At 38.1% G+C, this 17,803-nt stretch overlaps 2 protein-coding genes across 2 annotated transcripts in view; one reads left to right on the top strand and one right to left on the bottom strand.

Moving 5' to 3' along the window:
• Positions 1–17,803, bottom strand: part of npr2 (natriuretic peptide receptor 2) — a 65,492-nt gene that overhangs the window by 30,274 nt on the left and 17,415 nt on the right. Inside the window, exons 6-8 of the mRNA XM_044175102.1 lie at positions 11,027–11,162; positions 8,116–8,200; positions 971–1,091 (exon numbers count right to left, since the gene is read on the bottom strand). Of these exons, the coding sequence (XP_044031037.1) occupies positions 971–1,091; positions 8,116–8,200; positions 11,027–11,162 (342 nt within the window). The remainder of the gene's footprint in view (positions 1–970; positions 1,092–8,115; positions 8,201–11,026; positions 11,163–17,803) is intronic.
• spag8 (sperm associated antigen 8) overlaps positions 1–17,803 on the top strand; it is a 76,486-nt gene that overhangs the window by 42,312 nt on the left and 16,371 nt on the right. The gene's annotated exons all lie outside the window — the stretch shown is intronic.

Below are 17,803 nucleotides of genomic sequence, written 5' to 3'. Positions count from 1 at the left end.
GTGCACACAGAGTGAATAAAAATCAAGTGGGCGCACTGCATACAGACAGCCAGCACAGTCAGCTACACATTTGTATAGAATGCAAATATTGGCAACACATGGCACACTGGAAAATACATTGGTCTGGAAAATTACTGTGTTTTCCACACACACATTATCCAAGGAATAGGACCGAAAACCAGTAATGAAAAAGGTGTGTGCATGTGCTTTTCATGAACGCTTGCATGTGTGGGACGAAACGCAACCCGAAGGAGATGCATTAGCCCTCAGACAACAGAACCTGATACTTGAAGAACGTGATGAGGTATTATATATGTAGGGACCGCGGCCAGACGAGGGCTTATTTTAACAATCATTTAATATGCGTCAGCCACCGCAAACCCAGCCACCTTCAATAAACCACTGGGAAAGCTTTCAGGAATGTGTAAACTAACAAAGGTTTTGGACTCTCTCGGGGCTGCAGCTTTGCTTTTTCTAAGAAAAACCATAAACTGCATTTTAATACACAGCACACAGTGTGTAAACAGGGTGAAGCTCTAAACTTCAAACATGTCAGATTAGCATTTTCGATTCCTGGTGGGTCCAATTTTACAGCAGTGACACCTCGAGACTGTATGAATGGAAGCTGCGCACCCAGTGTTGAGACTTTCCCACTGGCAGACATGGCAATGTAACCAGCCAGAAGAACAACAACTTGTTAATCACACACTGGAGGCTATGCCAGCAACACTGACGGAATAAAAGGCGATATAAAGCTCAGAATTATAAAGAAATGTTCAGGGCTGCCAGCTTTAATAAGAGATCATGTGGGTGTAATGTTTAATTTTTAACTTTCAGAAGCCATGAAGCGCTTTGGTACCTTTGTTTTTTGTCGCCTCACCTTCACATTTAGAATTGTTTTTGACTTTTACAACGTTTGCAAGTACGTAAATCTGTACTTACAACAGCATTGTTTGAGAAGACCATCTACCTGTGAGAGGGTGAGCCGACTGCCGGCTCGTTTGTGGTATTTATTGGGGCTCTCGAACTGAAGGTCCTCCCACCGAATCCTCCACAGCATTCCAGCCAGCTCTTTCTCCAGCTTCAGTTTCCTGCAAAAAGGGGAGAAAAAAAAAACAGGTGGTGAAATCAACAAGGACAGCAGCACAAAGAACAGAGGAACAATCTCACATAAAGTGGATTGGGTTGGGTTTGTTGTGGAAGCGTGAGTGAAGCGGATGCTTTTACAACAAAATTGCTCCTTTGTGGGTTCGATGTGAATCTCAACTTTCTGCATGCAGTGGAGTCTTTCTAATTTCACTTTTCTAAATCACTTTTTATACAAACTAAATAAATTTATATAAATCCTTCAGAGGCGAGGTGGTCTGTTGACTCGCGGTTTTATTTGGAGAAATAAGTGTATGACATTTAAAACAACATGGATTTAATCTGCCGACCTGCCACCACAAAGAGTTAACTGCTCCATTTGTGCAGTTATGTTTGATCTCCATCTGTCCTGGTGGTATTTCCTGAGATAGCGGTCTCAGATCTGATTGCAGAATGCTTCACGTCCAGCGTTTGCATGTAGTGATGTTCGTGCGCTGATGCATTCAGGCTTGTGTGTGTGCGTTTCATTAGATTTTAACTTCACTATCCATATGCTGTACTTATTAAACTTTGATGATTTTGTCCTGGATATTGTCCTGGACAAAGGGCATGCTGAAATACGCAACAGCATTACACTGTAAAGACCCATACTGGAATTCAGTGAAGATTATAAATCAGTAACTTTATGTAAATAGAAATGTTGGCCAAAAGTCAGTTCAACATTTAACACCTAGTTTTTGACCCTTGTAAAAAAAAAAACATTGTTTGTGACTTTAAATAATGAATTTATTGAACGTCATGTGAGCATGCACTAAACTTATCAAATTAAGTTTCTTCTATCTGCCTGCATGCACTGTGTTTGACTTCAAACTCTACAGAAAGCCTTCTTTCTTCTACTTTAAATGAAGGTACAAGATGGAGGCTTGTTCTGATGACTCATAGGTCTAAACATTGCTAACCATGATGAAGATTAGAATCCACTTCAGTTACTTACTCCCACACTCTGTATTTTTAACAAACTCCCTGAGAGCGGACTCAGATATTCTAACCTTATCTTAGTACTAACACTGGTACAAAAATAACTCCCACCTCAAAAACTGTAAAAAATGATTGTTCCTTAAAACTGAAAAAAATTAAGGAAACTGGACCAGTAAAACATGGATGATTAATTAGTTAGTGTCTGAAATGTCTTGCACAGTCTTTTATGATTGTTTTAGCTCAATTTTTTCACAACAGAGTTTGTGTGCAAACACAAACAAAGAACAGACACAATCATAGAACACCAAAAAATAGAACACAAAATGCTATCGTCCTAATTTTGGGCTCAAAATCTCAAAATAGCGTGCAATTCAATACAGCTGTATTAAAACAGGTAATGCATCAAGCACCATGTTTATCATTAAATTTGAATCGTTTCATTTAACATAAAATGGTCATTATCAAATAGTGCAGTCAAACAGTAACTAATTCTCATCAAAACAGAGTTTACAATGGTCGATCCCTCAAAGATTATACAAATAGCAACTTACACAGAAATCAGTATTTAATCATGTAGAGTTAGACTTTGAAGACTTTGGCAATGAAAAGCTAATACTGTAATGCTGGAAAGCATAAAACAGTGCACCACAATTTAGACTACAGTAGCAGAAACTTTATATGACATTTTATAGTGAAAAAAGGAAAGAAATGTATTGCAGTGGTGGGGAAGTGATACACAGTTATGTTGCAATGCTGCTCACCTGGGTAATAATGTCAAAAATATGGAATGAAATGTTAGGAAACACATGTTGCATTGATTTAGCGGTCTGTATGTCTAGTAATAAGCATTTGAACTGTGCTGATATGAAGTGGCTATATTCTGAGGACTTGATTTAGTGTTTCGCAGCTTTATATGTAAGGCCAGACACTTTTGTGTTTAAAGGTAAAAATTTGCCAAGTCAGTCTGGCTCTGTGTATTAACAGTTATTGAAACCCTGTGGTGAAAACTGAGCCAAAGCAATCGTAATATAATGTAACAAACTTGTTCAGTGAAGAGAAATGTTTTACAACTATCTAACAAACTATAAAGTAGGCTACCAGTTCACTTAACACAATTTTCATTGAAATTTTTACATCTTATGTTAGGTTAGGTCATGTTATGTTTGGTCATGTTACAGTACGTTACATTGCGTTATCTTAGGTTTGTTATGTTATGGTATTTTACATTACCTTGCGTTGTGTTACATTTCAAGTTATTATTACAGGACGTCAGGTTAGGTTAGGTCATGGTGTGTTATGTTAGCTCATGTTACGTTACGTTACTATATTAACATTATTGTGTCACGTTATCTTTTTTGTTATGTTAGGTTATATTATGTTATGTTATGTTAGGTCATGTTATGTTTGGTCATGTTACAGTACGTTACATTGCGTTATCTTAGGTTTGTTATGTTATGTTATTTTACATTACCTTGCGTTACATTTCAAGTTATTATTACAGTACGTTAGGTTAGGTCATGGTGTGTTATGTTAGCTCATGTTACGTTACGTTACTATATTAACATTATTATGTTGGGTTAGGATGAGTTAGGTTAAGATGGGTTATGTTATGTTATGTTATGTTATGTTATGTTATGTTATGTTATGTTATGTTATGTTATGTTATGTTATGTTATGCTGGCTTAGGTCATGTTATTTCATGTTAGGTCATGTTACAGTATGTTTAATTACGTTATCTTAGGTGTGTTGTGTTATGTTACACTATTTAGGTTAGGTTAGTTTAGGTTATGTTATGCTTAGCATTTAAAGTAAAACAGTAAAACAGTTTTGGCTGGTAGTTCTGGTCTCTCCTTTGGCCCAGTCAGTGTAACCAAATGAATGTTCCGAATGATACAATATAATTGTGAGATCCATCAGTAACCCTGTTCACTTCTGTCTCCTGTATGGTGCATTATGGGTGGATGAATCAAAGTAGAAATGCAAAGAAACGGCTCCACAACAGCAAACAATCTCCAAATGGCTGCACATCCTAACCAGATTAATTAATATTGTCACTTTCATGTCAGTTGTATTTTTGACATATTTTGAGTGTTATTTTTGAGCATCAGTCTGACTGGCAAACACCAAGCACCACAGAGGGGAAGACGCATTCCAGCGAATCAACACATCTGGGGCAAATCTCAGAGGAGCTGCTGTTTCTTGACACTTAATGATTTACAGCAAAAACACTTTCAAAAATAAAACTATTTGTCCAGAGTTTTGAAAACCGGAGAGTTTTTTTTTTTGTGTGTGTGGGTGGGGGGAGGAAATTCATTTTCGGTTTGAAACAGTTAGAAATGAAAAACGAGCAGAGCCCATACATTCCAACCCAATCTAAAAGGTGTAAAACACTTCCAGATGGCTGCAGGAAATTATTGCAGCGTTTGCATATCACCATGTTTTAGCCTTTCCCCGAACCATCCTAGTTATTTTTCTTTCTTTTTTTTTTTTTTTTTTTTACCTCTTTTTCACGAAGACAAACTGTGTAGTCGGAGAGCACAGAAACTTAAAGGGAATTCTGATGCTTGTTTTTTTTGCCTATGTGCAACCATTCTGAGTGCAGGAAACATCATTAAACCACCGGTGCCCTCCAGCACCATCCACCACCACCAAAAAAAAAAAGCAATTTTTTTATTTAAGGAGCCTCGTTTAGAGAGACCTATGGCAGTCAGAGGGGCAAAGTGTGGGGCTCCACACTGGGCCTATTGTTTCATAAGTCCCATATGTGAATACCTCTGCTGGACCAACCCCTCCATTAAAACAACCGAGCCACTGCTGCTCTGCTCAACATCCCCTCACACTGCTGCTGCACACCAGACTCCAAAATCAACTGAGAGTGGCCGGCCACCTGGTTAAATCTACTGAGTGCTGCAGAACGATATTTAACACTCGCTCCATGAAAAGTAGAAATCAGTGAGCATTATTTTATTTTGACAATGTTGCATATGTACACTGCAAAAACATCTCTGTCTTAACAAGGCATTTGGTCTGTTTTCTAGTCCGAAAATGTTGTTGAAAGATAAGTTGAGTAAACCACCTGTTTCTCATAGAAATCAACTTGTTTCAACAACACCGTACCAGTCAGTCATCTGTCTCATTTCAGGTACTGACACACTTGAAACAAGAATTTTTCAGGAAATCTTTCTTGTTTTTAAGAAAAATTAGACTTGAATTAGGCTGAATTTGAGGCAAAGTTACTTAAGACATTCAAATGTTTTGTTGCAGCGCATATGTTTTACCATAAAGCAATACAAAGAGACAGACAATTTAATACTCAGATTGCTTTTTATTAAATTCCATATTCGCCAAATTTTACTATTGTGTACAGTTTACAAAGGCAATAGAGGAGCAACCTATTACCAAAACTATCCAACCAGCCACCCACTTCTTATACAAAATACACCAATAATTCGACAGTACTGGGCCTCCTCATTTTATTAATTTGGGCTTCCTTAGCCTTTTCTGCCCTGTGAACTAGATTTAAATTTGAAAATTCCCATCACCCCAGAAGTATAAAATCTTTTGTTAAATGTATTAAAAAACAAACAAACAAGTAAGCAGCAGCAAATATATAATGGATAGAAATGACAATATATTTTCTATTTAATTTTTCTCATTAAAAATATATAAAATAATTATTAATATATCAGTCTTATAAATTGCAACTCCCTATGCATATCAAGCGACCCCAAGGTTGACAACTCTGGGTTATCGACAGATTGATCTGAGAATAACTACTAACAGTGACAAAACTCCAAAGTGTTTTAAACATTTTAGTGGTGTTTTTGTAGGTCAAGTTCTGAACATGGAGGCCTCTCAGCAGCTGGAGGATCTTTAAGACGGCTGTAAACAGCTCTGCTGTCCGCCTCTTTGTCCATCAGCATAGCTCTGCTGGTGTCTGCAAAAACAGGAAGTGATTTGTTAGCCTTTGGTATCGAACAGAGCCGTCACAGAAAAACCTCTCACTTCTACCGATGGTGTATTTTATGCTTTTTACTCAAAATCCAATACAAGACAACATGTTCAGGTCTGTGCAAAATAGCTTTTCATATATATGTAACTGTCATTTATGTAAATGATAAATCTAAACATAGTTGGACTAGCTGAGAGCGCAGAACTGTGGGTCAGGACCAAAAACACATCACAGAGTTTCCCTGTTCCCTGGTTCTCATAACAGAAAGTGATACTTATAAGTCACCAAATGTTACACTTGGATCCCAGATTTTTTTTTTTAAAGAACTCCAAGAAAAAAAGAGCATATTTCACAAAACTTACTGGCCAAGAGTCCAGGAAAACTAGCTAGCTAGTTAGGAAACCATGCTGTGCTTGCTGAACTGTGAGCTGAAACAATAGAAAAGAAGATGTAAATATTTTCAGAATGAAGTGCACACTCTGCGTCTAATTATCTGGTAGTTATTTGATATAGAACATAATAAACTCAGATTCAGGCTCAGTGGATTTACCTCAAGTGGATAGCTGCTCCTCCATCTTTCTTGCACCATTCCTCTGATCAAAATCCATTCTGATTGGCTGGTGATTAACACTTGTTTGTGTTAATAGTATTAGAAAAGTGATCAGATTACCGGTGTGATTTGTTAGTTAGAGCTGTATAGTGACATATAAATCAGCTTGACACAAAAATCTTTGTGTTTATTAGTCGTGAACACAATTAACTGATTAAGTAAAGACAAGAAGTGATGAAAAAAGGAAAAATAGAAACGTGAATTTTCTTTCATTACATGCAGATTTTACCCATGACATTACCCAGAATTTAGCAATCCTGCCAGTAGCTTAATTGTTAAAGGCACGCATCATTAACTTCTTGTGTAATTAAATGAGGCTCAGTCTAATACTCTGATTTCCAAAAACAAATGAATGATTTCCAAAAACATGTAGACTGTGCCACATGGGACACCATAACAATTTCATCTGAATTTGTTTTTACAGCTGAAGACTGAGCACAAAGTTAGAAATTAGAAATGTGGCAGGCAACAAATCTTATCTAAAAGATACACAACTGTAACACTAACACTTATAATACACATGATTAACACCTAATTACATATAGTCAATTCCATTTATCTTTAACTAAACCATCTAGATCACATATGTGGTGCACACAGTCTGTAGGATTTCTATTTAAGATGTTAATGCCACCTATGTTGTAACCTGGTGTTGTTCATACACTGCAAAAGCAGCCAAGTTATGTTTGTCTGACAGAAAACAGTACGATTATTTTAACAGAACAGCAACAACAGAATAAGACCGCTGCACTACAATGCAGAAAAATGACACTTCCTTGATTCTACAAATCTTTTGTGAAACAGTGGATTTGCATTGGAAGCACATTGCATTACAATCATTATTTTACCACAGACTTTTTCAATTGTTTTAAAAAAAAAACTATGACGTTAGGACACAGTTACAGGCACAAATGACTTCATAAGATTGAGATTTTTCCTGTGTAAAAGTTTGTTCAGACAGACGGCCTTTTTTCAAGTTGAAGACCAGACATCTTTGCATTCTTCTAATAGGATTTTAAAAGCCAAAAGACTTATCACAACCTACCAACAAACATGTAATCCTTTGACAGAAGCACAAAAATCACCTTGACTGATATTTTTCATCTGACATCAGCAGTGTGTGAATTATTAAAATAGGTGGCATTTAGCTTTAATCCAGCGCAAAGAAAACAAACTTAATGAACACGCTAATGATCATTAAGTGAGAGTAGCAGTAAGGGTTGTTAGGGGCTGTTATATGAGCTCACTTGGCAGCTTAAACACACTTCAGCGCTGCTTTAACGCCGTCACCTGCTGAGCTGTTGCCGTGGCAACAATCGTGTAAATACCACACTGGCACCTACAACAGCACGACCCTTAAATCCCGTTTCAAACACGCCTCTCTCTTTCTGTCTTTGAGAGGAATAAAAAAAATTTATCTCTGCATTTCTACGGTTTGAACTAAAAGCAGCACAGACAGGAAGCGTCAGCTGCATGCAGTCAAACTCACCTGTAAATGAGGAAACTGGAGATTCCAAAAATGATGAGCGCTAAGCCGGATCCCACAGCTACAATACCCAGAACTGGCAGATGACCTGGAAACAGGAGAATGATTCCACACTAAGTTGTCTCTCATATGTTCAACAGATGTCCACATTCATATCTTTTTTATAAAGAAAAAAAATAAGTAGCAGCTGCACTGCTTTAGCAATCTGTCAACCACAAACACTGGCAACAATTTCACACAATAACACAGCTCTGACGTTCCTGATATATATTTAAAACCCTAATGGAGACTAATTATGCAACTTGCTGTAAATCACAGGATAAGCTGATACTCATAATTAGGGAAATATAATTCATTAAACACTAATCAACACCAGAAGATGTTTCACTTCAATGCATTCCTGAAACAGCAAACTGAAGATGTCTAACTTACTAGCAATTACAGTCCAAATTATTCAGCAGGTTCACTATGAGCAGATTTTAGATTTTGTTTAAATTTTGTGTAGATGTGTAAATCTATACATTTTTGGAAATTACATAGAATAAACAGAAACAGATCATTTTCCCAGATGACAACATCATGGATTTCTTTTTAAATAATGACCTTTAAGTGTGCATTCGTCAATATCTCGTCTTCTATGTGGCCTATAGTCGTGCTGACACAAAATGACATTTATGTTTGTGTTCTCTGACCTGCAACTACAGTAGAATTTAGCAACCATTAAAGGAATAGTTCAACATTTTGGGAATACACACGCTTTCATTCCAAGAATGAGATGAGAAGATTGAAATCAACTGCAATATTTACACAGCTGGAGTTAGGACACGTTTAGCCTAGCTTAGCAAAAAGACTGTGAGGCGAGGGGAAACAGCTAGCCTGGCTCTATCCAAAGTAAAACAAGAGCCTACAGCCATAGTAGCTGTTCTGTGAGGCTAGACAGCAGTGCTTTTGAGTTAAATGCTAACGCCAGCATGGCAGCCTACTCACAATGACGATGTTTAGGAGGTATTTTACCGTGTTCACCATATAAGTTTAGCATGTTAGCATGCTAATATTTGCTAATTAGCACTAAACACAGTTGAGCAGCTGAGGCTGATGGGAATGTCATTAGTTTTACAGGAATTTGGTCATAAACCAAAGGACAAATTGATTTGTGACCTGATGATGTTGCTAGATGAAAAGTCAGAGAATTACCAAGTTATTACAATTCATCCTGAGGGGAACATGAATGTCTGCACAAAATGTCACGGCAATCCATCCAATAGTTAGTCTGAAAAATTTCAGACTGGATCAAAGTGGTGGACATTGCCATCCCTTTGTAGACATTGCCACATTGCTAGCATGACTAATAAAAATACGCCTACCAACACCTCTAAAGCTGTCATTTGTGCACACTGTACCTTGTTTGGTAAATCCATACACACATAGAAATGTAAAATGACAATTTGAAACTATTTCTTGACTAAACAGCAGTTCATCCATCAGCCCAGCACTTCTGTGCAGCTTGCTCATGCTATTGGAGCGCAGGTTGCCAGGTACAGTCAGTAAGAGCCCGGGTTTGGTTTTTGTACAGGCACGGATGGCAGCAAACTTGGCAACCTCACTGATCACCAGACTCCATAACATTCCACACGGCCGTCCAGCTGTTGTACAGGACTGGGTAGAATCCACAAAATGCAATTTGTAACTTTGTTGTCGAACCTGCTATGCAGTTTGTAAAGTTTATTAGTCTCATTGTTCCGAAGTGTTTTCCCAAGTGACGCAACCCACGAGCGATAAACATCAAGGCAGCAACATAACATCAGAGGAAAACAATGTACGCAAATAGCACGATCTCTGCGCTTTTTTGTTTGTTTGTTTTGTTTTCTTGTGACGCTTGAGTAAAACAATTTTCGGAATATTGCAACTACTGCTTTACTTGCTTATTTTTGACAACAGCAATAGCACTCTCAAGCTACTGTGTATTGGCTTCTCTGTTTTGGGGATTGCAGAGTTTGCAATTAATTGCAGTTTTCCAATGCTTATAATTAATTTCACTGGGCTCATTCTCTTCAAGGTACTAACATGAGAGTGGAACAGCATAATGTATACTGGTCTCTCTGTTTCTTTACTCTGGAGATGAGACACTGTTGTCATTGTGCTTTGTGTGTCCCTGCATGTTGTGAAATTGTTAATCGCCAATATGTTTCATCAAATTCCTGAACACTCATTGTCCTTGGTGCTCAGAGCGACACTGGAGAAGGCGACATCTAGACTCTCAACTCTGCAAATTACTTGCGCATGGCTTCAGATTTGGGGCCGAGTCAGATTTATTGCTCCTCCACTCATTATCCCTCCTTCACACCAAACTACATTTATAATTGCAGTGGTTTTCCTCCTCCTCCTCCTCCCAGCACTTATCTTTCACACTGCTCGTTATTCACGCAAATATTACTGAGGGGAAGAGTTGGGATGCAGCTGAGGAAAAACAAGACATTTATCATTACTGCATCAATGAAAATATCACACACCCTGTAGAGATTACAGTGCAGTGAAAATATAAGCAAAGCAATTAGTGCACTATAATTTCCATCAGATGAGCGATTCAGTGTTACTCTAAATCAAGAGAAAAAATCTGTCAATCCGTCAATGTATGAACTTCCTTGTCATAATGTGTAAGACATTGCTGTTGAGTTTTTCAAATGTATTTTTTTGGCGCTTTGAACACCACAAGCCGAGTGCCATATCGTCCCAATATATTCAAAACAGGCCGACATCTCTACGGCCGATATCTCCAAAACTCGGCAACTCACACCAAAACAATCTAGATGGATAAATAGCACTACAGGTAAGAGGAAAAATATGTATTTTTGATTTTGGGGTGAACTGTCCTTTTAAGTGTGTTGTTATGATGAATGAGGCAGAGTTGTCATACCATCATTGCAGGAGGGGTCGTCTGTAGAAAACACACAGGGGGGGTTATCCAGTGGTGGGCCCCCATTGGGCCAGTGGATCTTCTCCGTCTCAGACCAAATGATTTCTTTGGTGGTTCCATTGTAGTACGCAACAAGCTGCAAACACAGGAAAATGCTAATTTAAATGGATCCAAATAAAGATACTTGGAACCTTTTGTAAGCTCACAGCATATTCCTATAGCAATTTATAATTTCTTTAACACATTTATCCATTTATTGTATAAGGACAATTGATAACATTGTTTATCATTAGTTGTGCAACCATAGAGAGAGTGCAGATGTCACCTCCAAGCTAGCTGCCATTCCACTATAACTCAATGCACCTTCTCATTGAGGGTTTCTTTCATTGGTCTGAAAAAGTGAAACATGTTCCTGGTGTTTACTGTCCATATTCTAAGATAAACAAGTATTTACTACAGCACTCGCTATTACAATTACAAATTATTGGTTTTTCCCTTATCCATGCTCTCCACCTATACTCTTAGTATGTAGGCTATTTTTAGCTATGCTAGCAACATGTGCTCTAGAGATGGCAATGTTGGTCAGTCCATCATTTAAACTATGATAAAACTAATGACATTCCCATCAGCCTCAGCTGTACTTTGTGTTTCATGCTAATTAGTAAATGTTAGCATGCTAACACTAAACTAAGATGGTGAACATGGTAAACATCAGCATGTTAGCATTGTCACTGTGAGAATATTAGCATGCTGACATTAGCATTTAGCTCAAAGCACCGCTGTGCCTAAGTACAGCCTCACAGAGCCATTAGCATGGCTATAAACTCTTAGTCTTCTTTCCAACTCTTTAGTTGTAATCTCTACTGTCTAAAAATGTTTACGCCATTCAGCCCTCCCCATCCGGCCATTGTTACAGCCATGTCTGAACCACAGACTGTCTGAACTAGCCGTGACCACTCAACGGGCCTTTTTTGGTTGAGCTGGTTGAGTTTAACCTACAACGGTCTAAATCAGAAAAGGTTAAAAAAAAAAAAAACAATATTAGATTTTTAACTAGACAAATTTAGTGAACTACCTTTATGTTTCAGGACTTTGAGTTATTACAAATGTGATTTTTAATGAGGTTGTCTTACTTCTGGAATAGAAGTTTTGGTTTTACCTCGGCTCTCTATATGAAATCAAGAATGTTGAAGAAATAGCAGGACATTTTGGGAAACATGCTAATTTGCTTTCTTGCTGAGAACTAGATGAGAAGATTAATACCACTCTCATGTCTGTACAGTAAATATGAAGCTTCCGCCAGCAGCCAGAAACTTATAAAGACTAGAACGCAAGGGGAAACAGCTAGTCTGGCTCTGTCCAGAGATTAAAAACTCTGCCAACTAGCACCTCTAAATTTTACTAATTATTATGATCTGTGTGATCTTATGATATCTTGTTTGTTTTCCTTTAAGTATATAAGATACAGCAGTAATCTAGCAAATGATCTTTTTCAAAAGCCCCAGTTACCTCGAGATCACAACTTAATTATCTTGTTACCTTAAATTAAAATATTCTATTGTAATCACAATTTTTCGACTTAATCATTTAATTACCCCAAGATTATGTGAAGATCTATAATGTGAAGCCCCCTAATGAGACATTTACGTTATCTTGAGATAAAACAACAACTAAATCATTAACTTTGGAAAACAAGCTTAAACAAATAGCCAATATGTCAATATAATCAGATAATTAATCAGATAAATCAATCACAAGACAACATTGTGATACCTTAGGATACCGATATCTCACAACAACATGGCTGAAATAATAATTTCAGGTCTTGGCTTCAGTAGTTAAGACTGGTGTTTCACAGAGAAGCAAGCATCTTGCCAATTCTGTGACATTAAAATATTCAAGCTAATCAAGAATTATATTTTGAGAACTGATTAGCATGTACCTGATGAGTGAAACTATAGTGTCTCCATCATGCCCTTTGCATCTACACAAGCCAAGTTTGACCAACATCCTGATTAGCTTGTGTGTGTGTGTGTGTCTGTGTGAGCTTTATTTGACAGTAGGCCTACAGCCTCATGAGCAGCATCTGTTGCCCTGCTGTGAAACATGACTCCTGTGTTTCTAACCAGCTAAAGGAGTTTTTATGTTTTCCACCCATGCCCCCAGCATGTTATGTCCTCTCTGGTAAAACCCTGAAGGCCGTCACCCCTACAGAGGGTCATCAAAACAATGCAGAATGTGATAGGTGAAGGAGTAGAGGAAGCGCAGTCTGAAATAGCTGCAGTATTTCAGTGCAGGGGCTGTGTTTACTGCACTGCTCTTCCAAAAAATCTCCTCCAACAATTCACTTCATCTTGTATCCTAAAACCTCTAATGTCTTCAAGCCTGCAAGCAGACATGGATAATTTTGTTTATTTCCAGTGCATCTAAATAAATGTATTGAGAATACATAAATTCTATACATAAAGGAATACATAAAGTTTAAATATTTGTTGAAAACATAAACAAATAGCCTATTTGACCAAATGTTCAAGGACATGTTCAGCATGTCATGCTGAAACAGGAATGGGCCTTAACCCAAACTGTTGCCACAAAGCTGCAAGCACACTATTGTCTAAAATATCATTGTATGCTGTAGCATTAAAGGGGAACTCCACAAATTTTACACACCTGTTGTTTCCAGGTCTTGGGGAGTACTACTGCATATGTGAAAAAAGTTGTATAAAGCCTTTTGTGACTCCAGAGGGAACAACGCAAAATCTGATAAATTGCCTCAAGTAAATGGTAAACAGACTGTACTTGTAAAGTGCCTTTCTAGTCTTCTGACCACTCAAAGTGCTTCACACACTACATATCACGTTCACCCCATTCATACACATTCTTACATTGACGGCAGATGCTAACTGCTCATCAGTTCAAGGAAACTAACTAACTAATCATTCACACACACTCATACACCAAGGGCACAGCAATTTGAGGTTCAGTGTCTTGCCCTAGGGCACTTCGACATGTGTCTGGGGAACCGCCGACCTTCCGATTGGTGGACAACCCGCTCTGCCACCAAGCCACAGCGCCTCCAAGTGATGTCACTTGAGTCAGCATTGATTGGGGCTGAATACTTACAAAGAAGTGAGCTTACCAGACCTCTGTAGCCCGCTCCTCATCTCTGCTTGGCGCTAACAGCTCGAGGCTACATTAGCTGCTACTAGCATAACACACCCTCCGATCAAACTATCAGCGGTCGTGATGCATTGTGGGTAATGTAGGCGCCAGGTTTTGACAAGGCTCTGGTCGACTGTAATCCTTTTTTTAACTGTCCACTGTGAGTCTGACAGTGTTATTGGAGTGCAATGTTAAATCGGTGAAGTACTGGAGATTTCTCTCACTGGGGCCTACCCCAAAACCATGAAAAACAGGACCACACCAAAAGTACACAGAATTATGTGGACAGGAGTGTCCACATATTTTTGGCCATATAGTGTATCTCCCTATTTTGTAAGTTAACTCTTGTCCTCACAAAAATGAACTATAAACTGAGTTTGTAGTAAGATCATATTACTATGTATACAGATGTATAACTCACACTTTTAAAAAAAACCTGTACATCCACTGCCGAACAACACCAAATTTGAGTAAAATTTTCTTCTGGTAATCACGTCATTCATAATGTCAAGTCAGAGTTATGTTTTCAGACTGTTGGATGTTGTATTTTTCTCCATTTCCGTTTTTTATTACATCCATAGTAATGTCAACTGAACAGCAATGTAATATATACATCATGACCATGATGGAGGTCTTTTTTCTGTAGTTAATATACAAGCAGTGTAGTAGTCATGAATTTGACAGATTATTGAAAAAGGAAGAGGAGAAAGAAAAAAGTGTTATAAGAGTTTACTATGGGGAAAAAAACATGAAGATGACAAACAAAACATAAAATGTATATAATCAGCCATCCATCAAAATGAATCAATTTGAGTCAATTTTATGGATGGATATTCTATTATGAAAATAATGTTATTATTATATTCAACAGTCTGTGTTTCTGAAAGCTGAAACCGACCTGTGATGTTTTCAACCAGGCTGCTGGCTACTCGGGTCATTCGGCCATATGCATCAACCAATTAAAAGCCGAGGATAAATGAGACCAGGATGTCACGCTGACAGCCTCTGAGGACCACTATGAAATTGTAACTGAAGTCAAATCTAGCTAACCCACTTCTTCTACCCTCAAAGGAAAAAAAACACACTGGAGCAGTTCACAGCAGTGTTTGCAGAGCGCAACATACACAAATATTTTCAACGGACTATGAGGGAAATTTGAGGTTTTATGCATCTTATCATTAGAGAAGTCCAGACCCCAGGATATCTCCCAGATAGTAATATCCATTTGCTTTCATTGCATCAATGGCAAACACAAGGAAAGGCTGAGGTTTTAAACTACATGTATTGTGCTGAAAAGAATTTTGAGAAAATTCTTATTTGAGACATGGAAACAATTAGACCTACATTGTTTTCAGTCAATATCATTATTTTGTGTCAACACCTTTACATACTGAGAGTGAAAATCATTCATAAATAAGTTCTATAGTTAACAACAATGAAACTTCTCTATGCGAAATCAGCTAATATTCTGATGACGAGCCATCATAAGCAAATCCACCATCAAAGAAAATTAAAACCGTTTAAAAATTATGATTTTTTAAAATATCCATTTTTGTGTGTCTCCAGATGTACTGTTCCGCTGTCTGTTAAGGCTGGATATTGAACCTCAGTTCTTTTTTGGTACCAACTGAAATGTGTTCGTTGCATTGAGTATTGACAACTGTCAAGTACCAAAAGCTGGCTTCTAATGTCTTGTAAGATGTGTAGTTTTGTTTACTTGTTCTTTGATCAGATAGTTCTTGACCTTCCTAACATTTTATTTAGGCAAAGTTTTTGATTGCTTGAGTGCTTATGTAGTAGTGTGATGTTGTTGCACTATATTATGAACATGGTACGGAACAGTCTGTGAGAATCATAGAGGGTTCGAAGGGCAGACTTTTATTTTGAAGCATGTGTGTTAGTATTTCCGCATTCGTGTTCATTATGTTCTTTAAGTGTTGCTGATATATTGTCAGCTTGTTCTTTTTAAATTGTGTACATGGGAATATTGGGTTTCGTGTGAAAGTTGGGTACCTTCCAATAAAGGGAAATGTTGGAAGTCATTGCTGGAAGTATCTCAAATCCCCAGGAATTGCACTGGTCTTTGAAGCCAAATTGACATAGCTTCCAAACCGTGGAATTACAACTTCCAGGTCCGTCACGTGATGCACACTGGCCCCACAAGACTTTTTCCCACAGACTTACATTGTGACAGAAGCAGCTGTTAAACGGTGGATAAATTGAGTGTCACAACCCCAGCGAAATGACTCGTTTCACTATCTGAATTTGATCCATTCAGTCCAATAACATTTGGAAAGTCTAGAAGAGCCACACGATTAAATAATTTTATCCCCATTCAAGTTTGCGGAGGGCTAAACCAGAAGTTCAACTCGCGCAGCCCCAAGCCCGCCGAGTGAGGCGGGGTTAAAGGAAACGCTAGTATGCTTGCTCCTGTGGGGCCGCACAATGCATAAGCTATAGGAAGATCCGGGTAATTTTATACCGGGAAGTCGAACTTTTTTGGCTTCATGCACCACTGTGCAGCTTTTTAAGGTGTCAGTGCCCGATTTGTACCAACTGCCCAATCCGTTCTGCACATGCGCAAAATCTGACAATAGGAATGAACGGAGCCCCGTCTCCGCTGTATCAAGTATCGCGAGTATTTTATTGTACGAACTGCACTTACCACACTTCGTCAACTTTACTTCTTCTTTGTTTTGAGACTTTCTGCGGGAAGGAACACATGCACTCTGCTCTCTACATTTTTGCTGTTTTTGGTTGTAAATATTAAGTTAATGTCATAGTTTAAGGTTTTGTCACTTCCTGTTTTATTTTGTAGTGTGTTCCTTCCCTTGTGTGTCTTGTGGTTTTACTTCCTGTCTTTGTTTTCCCTCCAGTTTTGACTGTTGGCCCTTCCTTGATTGTTTGCACCTGTGTCTCGTTGTTTCACCTCCCCTAGGGTATTTAGTCCGTGTCTCTGTCTTTGTTCAGTGTTGGGTCATTGTTGTTACTACATGGTGGGATTTCTGCCTTGAGTTTTGTTCCTGTCTTGTGAGTGTTCCTGACCTGTGTGTGTCGCCGTTTGGTGCACTTTGGTTGTACCTGGTTCCTGTGCCCAGTTCCCCAACATTTGAGAACTCTGACCTCTTTCGTTAAATGAAAAAAGGTTTGTTTTGGGGGTGTTTTATGCCTTAATTAGATAGCCAACAGTAGAGAGATTACAAGAACTGAGGTTGATTCATGGTTGACGCCTTTATCCCTTGGCTGCTAGGGTGCCCCCAAAAAAATTCTGGTATAAGCATTAGTATTGAAAAACTTAACAGTGTACATGTGTAAAAATAACATGGTAGTAACTCTGTAAGAATAACATGATATGTAAGGAAAAAGGTCTACTGAGTACCTCCTTAGTTCCTTATCAGCCTAGTCCATGCCCAATAAAATGTCTCTATGCCAAATCTGTTTATAAAGTGCTGCAGCTCTGTGTGGCACTACCACCAGTAAAATCTACATTAAACATCAGTGTTTATTTTGACTCATTGACTTCTGTTCTTTTAAATCAATTCCCTCCTGACATTAAACCCTGCGCCAAACCTTCTGTTTCATGCAATAACATTTCATACCACAGTAGAAAATGAC

The sequence above is a fragment of the Siniperca chuatsi genome, linkage group LG18, assembly GCF_020085105.1.
Source record: "Siniperca chuatsi isolate FFG_IHB_CAS linkage group LG18, ASM2008510v1, whole genome shotgun sequence".
In the NCBI taxonomy this organism is placed as follows: domain Eukaryota; kingdom Metazoa; phylum Chordata; class Actinopteri; order Centrarchiformes; family Sinipercidae; genus Siniperca; species Siniperca chuatsi.
This window is presented reverse-complemented; position numbering and strand designations above follow the sequence as displayed.